This window comes from Cebus imitator, unplaced genomic scaffold (genome assembly GCF_001604975.1).
Source record: "Cebus imitator isolate Cc_AM_T3 unplaced genomic scaffold, Cebus_imitator-1.0 Scaffold148, whole genome shotgun sequence".
Taxonomy (NCBI): domain Eukaryota; kingdom Metazoa; phylum Chordata; class Mammalia; order Primates; family Cebidae; genus Cebus; species Cebus imitator.
Window position 1 is genome coordinate 169844 of NW_016107463.1, and position 9198 is coordinate 179041.

Below are 9198 nucleotides of genomic sequence, written 5' to 3' on the forward strand. Positions count from 1 at the left end.
GTTTAGCAGAGACGGGGTTTCACCATGTTGACCAGGATGGTCTCGATCTCTTGACCTTGTGATCCACCCGCCTCGGCCTCCCAAAGTGCTGGGATTACAGGCGTGAGCCACCGCACCTGGCCAACAGTTTATTCTTTTGGCAGACTTCAGTTTTCTCGGGCAGGCACTCTAAGCAGGGCTTGGGTCATCCTAGACACACAGCCTTCAGCTGTTACAAACAATCTTAGTATTTGTTTAAGTCTACATAGGCCAAGGTGAAGGCCTTGGGCTCTTTAGTCAAGGAGATAAATTTTTGTCAATATGTGCAGTTTTTGAGTATCAGTAATAGCTCAAGCTATTTTCCAAAAAAAAATAAAGATAATATAAGACAACGAAATGATATTTAGTTATTCAACATATTTTAAAACAGCATAAAGTGTTTAATAAAAGAGGTATGACAAAATAAATCTGAATATCAACTTGATAAATTACAACATAACCATTTAAAATAAAAGTGGGGCCAGACACAGTGGCTAACGCCTATAATCCCAGCACTTTGGGAGGCCAAGGCAGAGGGATCACTTGAGTCCAGGAGTTTGAGACCAGCCTGGGTAACACAGTGAGACCTTGTCTCCATGAAAAAGTTAAAAATTGGCCAGGTGTGGTGGCACACGCCTGTAGTCCCAGCTGCTTGGAAGCCAGGTGGGAAGACTCCTTGAACCCGGGAGGTTGAGGCTACAGAGAGCTGTAATCACACCACTGCACTCCAGCCTGGGTGACAGAGCGAGACCCTATCTCAAAATAAGTAAATAAATAAATAAGAAAAAAATAAAAGTAATGACACCAAAATAGAACAAAGCTGTACGAACACTCTTAAATATAACACAATTTTTTAAAAATATGCAAACATAAAGACTGGAAGAAAAAACAAAACATTTGTATCATTGTGAGAATGTGGGCTGAATTTTAAAACTCACTCTAGGATGTTATAATGTTGACTTAACACATTTTAAACAGACTTGCAGAAGAGCTTTTGAAAAGTTCTTATTTAAATACAAATGCATTTGTGTTTTAAGCAGTCATGATCGTGAACTCACTTGTTTTAACTGACTCCGCCTTTTGGATAAAAGCATAATATTTTCATTAAGTAAATCCCATTCTTTAGCCTCATAGCACATCTTCACTACTGCAACTAAGATACGGGATGTAGACACCATATCGGAAGCCTGTAAGGATGAAAATATATTGAAAGTTAATGGAACAATGTTCAATGAAATTAATGGTAACTGAGCTTTTCCCTGTAAACTACTCACAGTACGAGTCTGCTTTTCCAAAGAGAGAAGGGTTTCAATGACTTCTTGAAGTCTTCCTTCCTAAAACAAAAGGTAAAAATGAACAATGAAACAACACATGAAATCCAAATGATTAGTCTAAAATGAAATGGTTTTGACACAGAAAGGGAAAAATCAACAGCCTGTTCTAGAGGAAAAGGACCACCCCATAACTACTTTTGTTTCTCTCCTTTCATGATAGTCCTTGCTTCTCCAGTGGATTTCATCAGTCAGTGGTTCCCTACTTGAGGCCCACAAGCTATTTTTAATATTTTTAAATGCCTAAGAGAAACTGAACATATAACAATCCTGTAACACCTAAGAAAACACCAAGTCTTTGTTCTGGATTCTAATTTGTCAACTCAGTATGGTAACACCTGTTTATCTTATTCTTTTTTTTTTCTGAGACAGAGCCTCACTCTTTCACCCAGGCTGGAGTGCAGTGGCACCACCTCGGCTCACTGCAACGTCCACCTCCTGGGTTCAAGCGATTCTCGTGCCTCAGCCTCCGGAGCAGCTGGAGCTACAGGAGTGTGCCACCACACCCAGTAAAGTTTTGTACTTTTTGTAGATACAGAGTTTTGCCATGTTGGCCAGGCTGGTCTCAAACTCCTGACCTCAGGCAATCATCCCGCCTCGGCCTCCCAAACTGCTGGGATTACAGGCCTGAGCCACCATATCTGGCAGATCCTGTTCTGATCAGAGACTCTAAGTGGTAGTCACATGTGTCTTTAAATAAAAACAAGCCTGGTACAGTGGCTCATGCCTGTAATCCCAGCACTTTGGGAGACCAAGGCGGGTGGGTATCTTGAGCTCAGGAGTTTGAGACTAGGCTGGGCAACATGGCGAAACCCATCTCTACAAAACAATACCACAATACAAAAATTAGCTGGGCACTGTGGTTCACACCTGTAGTCCCAGCTACTCTGGAGGTTGGGGTGGGAGGCTGGCTTGAGCTGGGGAGGTGAAGATTGCAGTGAACCAAGATTGCACCACTATAATGGGTGACAGAGTGAGACCCTCTCTCAAAAAAAAAAAAAGTAGAAAAATAAATGATTTCTTTATAAAGTCACTGTTACTGTAACAAATTATTTTAAAATACAGAGTTCCAGGAAAAAAATAAAAAGAGTATCTAGTGCTAAAAGACAGGAAACTCAGCCAGGTATGGTGGCTCACGCCTGTAATCCAAGCACTTTGGGGACCAAGGTGGGCAGATCACCTAAGGTCGGGAGTTCAAGACCAGCCTGACCAACATGGTGAAACCCCATCTTAATTTTTTAAAATTAAAAAAAAAAAAAAAGATAGGAAACTCTAATTTCTCAATGACTTTAAAAATAGTAATCATGCTTACAGGAAATGAAGGCCACCTGAGAACACCCATACATGCTATCCTGAAAGTCATGCTCTTAAGCAGATACTGATCCAACTGAAATATACTTTTTGACAACTTATACTAACCTCACCACACCTCTATCTCATATGTAAGAATAAAACATTCTCCCTGGGATATACATTTGGAGATTGGAATAATAAAACTCAAATAATATAAACATAAATGATAATACACCAGGACTAAAACAAGTATTAGGAACCACACATTTTGATAAAACCAAAACCAACATACAGCACAAAAATTGCACCACTGGCCAGGCATGGTGTCTCACATCCTGTAATCCTAGCACTTTGGGAGGCTGAGGTGGGAGGATCACTTGGACCCAGGAATTTGAGACCAGTCTGGAAAACAGGGCGAGATCCTGTCTACAAAACATGTAAAAATTAGCTGGGCAGGCTGGGCGTGGTTACTCATGCCTGTAATCCCAGCACTTTGGGAGGCCAAGGACGGGGTGGATCACCTAAGGTCAGGAGTTTGAGACCAGCCTGACCAACATGGTGAAACCTCATCTCTACTAAAAATATAAAAATTAGCTGGGTGTGGTGGCATGTGCCTGTAATCCCAGCACTTTGGGAGACTGAGCAGGTGGATCACGAGGTCAAGAGATGGAGACCATCTTGGCCAACATGGTAAAACCCTGTCTCTACTAAAAATACAAAAAATTATCTGGATGTGGTGGCGCTCGCCTGTAGTCCTAGCTTGGGAGGCTGGGGCAGGAGAATTGCTTGAACTCGGGAGGCGGAGGTTTCAGTGAGCTGAGATCAAGCCACTGCACTCCAGCCTGGCAACAGAGCAAGACTCTGTCACAAAAAAAAAAAAAAAAAAAGTAAAAAATGCATGTATTTAACATGCTTATATTAGTAACTATCATGTAAACACCTCTGACAATAAATTGAAATGAGAAGAGTATTATTTAAAAATTGTTTTTCTAACCGAAAATGAAAATTTTTTTTACCTTAATGACATTCATGAATGGTACATGAGTACTATCCTTTTCTACTAATGAAAAAACTTACTAAATTAAATAGCTTCTGAATTATGGGCATAAATAATGTTTTGACTTTTTAAAATACTGCTGCCATATTTTTCCAAGATTACTTTTAAACATGCATGAATTTTCCATGCAGCACAACATATATGCTGTATAGCCCGTCTGAGCTTATTTTAATTAAATCTGAAATATGTGATTATTAACATATTTTAACAATATTTCCTTTTTGGAGAGCACTAGTTCTCCTTTCTCTGAAAGTTCCATAGATTTATGTATATAATAAATACTGGCTAAATGTTCACCATAAGAAAAAAACAATGAACAAATCTATAAATTCTCCAAAGTTGAAAGCTAATAAATCCTAAAAGATGAAAGAATCTTAGAACTAGAAAGACTGGTAGGGAGTATTTAATTCAATCATTTCATTTTAGAGATTAAAAAGACTGAGGACTAAACAGCTTAAATGACTTGTTAGCCCCAAAAGGAATCAGTACAACTAGATCCGGGGCTTTTTCTTAAGGTCCAAAGCTCTCTCCACTACAGTGCGGTGCTTTCCCTACTACACTAGTTTAAATCTCACCTTCTGCTTTGATCAAAGTAATCTCTATGGTTACCATCTGGCAACAAAATAAAGGGTAAAAATAGTTAAAATGCAAAAGACTATTTAATGACAGTCACCTGTCACATTTGCAATTACCATTACTGTGATCACTAGCGTGTGGTTTAATATATGGTATTCTAATTCAGAAGCATGGGTATTAAAGAACTGCATCATACAGGTGAGAGAATCACACAGTGGCCTAAAGCCATGGTCTGGAGTATCGTCATCTTCTCACAAACGCATTTTTGGATAATGCTCTCTGTAAGTCAGTAGTCACTTAGCACCTCTTCCTTTCATACTCAACCCTACTGACTCTACTCTGCAATTACCCCAAACTATATTCTATTTGGGTGTTTACTGTCTTTCCAGTCTCAGTAGAATATAAACTCAGTAAGAGCAGGGAGCTTGTCTATATTGTTCATCACTGCAGTTCAGTGAGCTGCATCACACCAAGCACATGCCACTGCTTCTGCAGATACTATGGTTCATCCTTTCATCCTTCTATCAGTGACTTATGCACACAGCTGACCTCCTAAGTGGTCTGTAAGTTCCTTTAGGGCTGGATCCTTGTTTAATTGTTACTTCTCTTTGCACCAACCTCCACATAATATGTGTTGAATGGATTGGCACATACCTGATCTACATGCAGTTGATCTTAATGGCTGACAATTCCTCATTCTTGCTGTCACAATAAGCAGGATGTGAAAAATTATATGGTTGACAATTGAGTGCTATTTGAAGGACACTACCATCATTTGTTTTATAATTACAATTCATTTAATACAATTTTTCCAGCTGTCAGCTCATGTCCTTCTTGGGACATTTAATACAATTTCTAATTTTCAAATCACCCCCACCCTTTTCTCCCGATCTTCCATGTTCTACCCTATGGCTAAACATCCTCCTCCTTTTCCTGTCTATTCACACAGTTCCTGAAACTCCAATTCCTTGATGCTGCCTTTCAACTCAGAAGGAACAATATGGTTAGAGTTATCCAAAACCAACCTGGTAGAACATGTGACTCATTCTTCTCATTAAAATAATCCTTGTAAATTCCGTAAGTGACTAACGAGTTTGTTCAACATCCATATATGTTGGGTATCTGTAAGTTCTGTTTGTGCCTCCTTTAATTCCTTAAATGAATCCAATCTTACAATGATTTGTTACACAACCTAAACAAGTAAGAAAAAGGCTGATAAAAAGTCACCACAGCCAGGCATGGTGGCTCACGCCTGTAATCCCAGCACTCTGGGAGGGGGAGACAGGCAAATCACTTGAGGTCTGGAGTTCGAGACCAGCCTGGTCAACCTGGTGAAACCCTGTCTCTGCTGAAAATAGAAAAATTAGCCAGGCATGGTGCTATGTGCCTGTAATCCTGCTACTCGGGAGGCTGAGGTACAAGAATCGCTTGAACCTGGGAGGGGGAGGTTGCAGTGAGCCGAGATCACGCCACTGCACTCCAGCCTGGGCAACAAGGCGAAACTCGGTCTCAAAAAAGTCACCACAAATAACTGAAATTTAAAGCTAGTCCAATACTCCCCCTGAGTAGTCCAACTTTTAAAGTGACCCATTCCTTAAAGGGGTCTCTTTTGCTTAAGCTCACAATGTGAACTGTTTTACATTTTACTTGTTCTTTATTTTTAACATTAACCATAAGAAGAGGCTGCAGGTGACAAAAAGAAATGAAAAGACATTAAGCCAGGTACAGTGGTGTGTGCCTGTAATACTAGCTACTCAGGAAGCCAAGGCAGGAGGATCTCTTAAGCCCAGGAATTTGAGACCGCTAAGCTTGTGGGAGTTACTTATAACCTACTGCTCAAGGTCATTGCCAAGGTCTGATTTTTCACAAAAAAATTTTGCAGCCTCCAGCATAAACGGGTTAAGAGGAAGGAGAATCAAAGGATACATTCAATTTAAGAATGTAAGTAGTCTTCAAATAACTATGTGCCAAATATGTCATGATTGAAAAGAGGATGAGAAACCCTCAGTATATTAAGAACTGCTAAATACCATATCTTTACAGTTCAGAAGAGGCCCTCCTTAGATTAATTTTTAACTCCTGAATACAAGGCGAAGAGATAACCATCATCAAGAACTAGTATCACTTTTACTAACACTCCATCAGTCTGATGCAGGGTGTTCATACACCAATCACAGAGGCAGTAGAATGGTTAAAAATACAGGCTCTGGTCGGGAGTTCAACCTGACCAATATGGTGAAACCCTGTCTCTACTAAAAATAAAAAAACTAGCTGGGTGTGGTGGAAGGTGCCTGTAGTCCCAGCTACTCGGGAGGCTCTTAATCCCCAATTGGCAAAGATTATCTGAAGGTGAGGAGCCGCTGCCTCCTTTTCTGGGCAGGTACTCAGAAGTTCAGATTTTTGGCCGGCTGTGGTGGCTCACACCTGTAACCCCAGCACTTTGGGAGGCCAAGGTGGGTGGATCACTTTCGGTCAGGAGTTTAAGACCAGTCCTGGCCAACATGGTCTCCACTAAAAATATAAAAATTAGCCAGGCGTGGTGGCACCTGTAGTCCCAGGTACTTGAGAGGCTGAGGCAGGAGAATCGCTTGAACCCAGGAGGCAGGGAGTCATAGTGAGACGAGATCGCACCACTGCACTCCAGCCTGGGTGACAAGAGTGAAACTCCGTCTCAATAAAAAAAAAAAAAGTTCAGGTTTTCATTACAATTGGCTCACTAGGCAGGACAGCATGGTGTGTGAGGGCACAAGCTCCAGAATCTAGAATCGGCCCGCCTGGGTTTGCTTCTTGGCATCACCACTTTATTAGCTGTATGATCTTGCGGCATATTATTCAACTAGCCCAAGTTTTCTTATCTGTAAAATAATAATAATAGCTATTGTATAGGGCTGAGGTGAGGATCAGATGAATTAGTACATGTAAACGCAGTGCCTGACACTGCAGAAACTACTCAACAAATGTCAGCTATTGTTTTCTGTCTGGCACTGGGGGCAGCTGAGTTTTCCCACCCTTATGTAACTAATGTTTGTTCATGCTAGCTGCTAGAAAGCTCTTAATGAATTTATGGCTCCTCAGCAAGCATACTGAACCTAAGGTATGCAGAGTACCAACTTATCACCTTTCTTCATCCTTGTTGTTTGGAAAGCCCGTTAAACTCTTACAGTGCCGACTTGTCTTTACTTCTGTAGTTCCGTCTCCAGTAATGACTCCACCCCACGCCAATCTTACTAATTTTTCAGGACCCAATACAAACGTCAGCCTTCCTGTAAAACCTTCCCTTATGGCACCATTAAGAATGCATAGCTTCCTTCTCGGTGTTCCGGTAACACTTTCCCCTTGTATGGTCCTCACCACCATGCATGACTTGACTAATTCATTACGTACATCAACTCCTAAAGGACAGGGTCCTGTCTTACTCATCTTTGTACTATCACTTTCCTGCCTCTTCTCCAAGCCAAAGACCAGGCACATAACCATGATCCATAAACGATTTAATGACATAAATTGATTCGGCAACAGCAATAGAACGATACTCTCTGATCTAGCCTGAATACTGAAACGGCCTTATTCTCTGGCAAACTCCTAAGGTAAATGTTACTTAAACAGCATCCAAGAAAAGATCAAAAGTAAAACGGAGCCCTAAGTCCAATAGGGGGAAGTGATCATCTGTTTTGGGGAGGGTCTGGGAAGCCACAGGCGCGGGCATACTCCGCAGTCCTGGCTGGGCCGATCTGGGGTCTCCCTCTCGAGCAGTCCCAACTAGGGCTGAGCAGGTAATGGGGTGGAATGCACGCTCCAGCCCGCAGGCCCCCTGAGGCCTAAGCAGGCTCCGCGCAGTGACTCAGCCCCTGGCGCCCGCCAACAGCCAGCCGGCCTCTCCTCACCTTGGCTAGCTTTGCACACTCGGGTAGGCGCTGATCCACCGTGGCGCTGTAGTCCACCTCCATCTTGACGATGCGCCCATCAGCCCGCTCCGACCCGCCGTCCGCCATGGTCCCCGCCTGAGCGTCCCTTGCTCTCCCCCACTTCGGCCACCACTCGTCACCCACACCGGAAGCCGCCCGCGCGCCCGCTCAGGCAGTGCATCGGGAGCCCACGCGAAGGACCCTTCAAGGCCCCCGTCGCTGGTCGCTAGTCAGGCACTGCCGCGGACAGCCCTGAGGGTGGGGCCTGGGGCACGCGGGGCGGGGCTCGCCGCTTCACCTTGCAGCCCGCGTCTGGTTTTGTCTCTGGGAACATCGGTCTTTTAATATCTAAAATTTGCGATGAAAAACGCGAGTGTAATAGAACAGACCATCTCATATATTCCTACACCCCTGCTTCGAAATATAATTTATTAGGACCGTGGGCAATCGCTTAACTTTTTTTGGATCTCGGTTTTCTCATCTCTGCATTAGGAGGCTGAAATAAACCTTAAAGTAGAAAGTTCTAAGGTTTTATCTAGTTGAGAATCTTGGTGGCTTAACCTGTGGGATCTCTGAAAGCTCCTAAGAGAAGACATGGCAGCAGCTCAGTCATTTAACAAAGTGATTTGTTTGTTTTCATTTTTACTGTAATCCACTAAGTTGGAAAAAGAAAAGTTAGAAAGACATTTTATTTGTTATCCCTGTAGGACTTTCGTGAGCATCAAACTAGATGACATGTGAAACAATTTCAATTCTTTTTTTTTAATATATGTAAAGATGGGGTTTCACCATGATGGCCAGGCTGGTCCTGAATTCCTGACCTCAGGTGATCCACCCACCTCGGCCTCCCAAAGTGCTAGGATTACAGGTGTGAGCCACCGCGCCTGGCCACAATTTCAACTTTTTTTTTTTTTTTTGAGACGGAGTTTCGCTCTTGTTACCCAGGCGGGAGTGCAGTGGCGCGATCTCGGCTCACCGCAACCTCCGCCTCCTGGGTTCAGGCAATTCTCCTGCCTCA

General features: G+C 42.7%; 1 protein-coding gene across 1 annotated transcript in view; it reads right to left on the minus strand.

Annotated features, from left to right (window-relative positions):
* PSMD12 (proteasome 26S subunit, non-ATPase 12) overlaps positions 1–8363 on the minus strand; it is a 23372-nt gene extending 15009 nt beyond the window's left edge. The window contains exons 1-3 of the mRNA XM_017542833.2: positions 8160–8363; positions 1293–1352; positions 1077–1205 (exon numbers count right to left, since the gene is read on the minus strand). Coding sequence (XP_017398322.1) covers positions 1077–1205; positions 1293–1352; positions 8160–8267 — 297 coding nt within the window. The 5' untranslated portion in view covers positions 8268–8363. The remainder of the gene's footprint in view (positions 1–1076; positions 1206–1292; positions 1353–8159) is intronic.
* Positions 8364–9198: the final 835 nt, after the last annotated feature.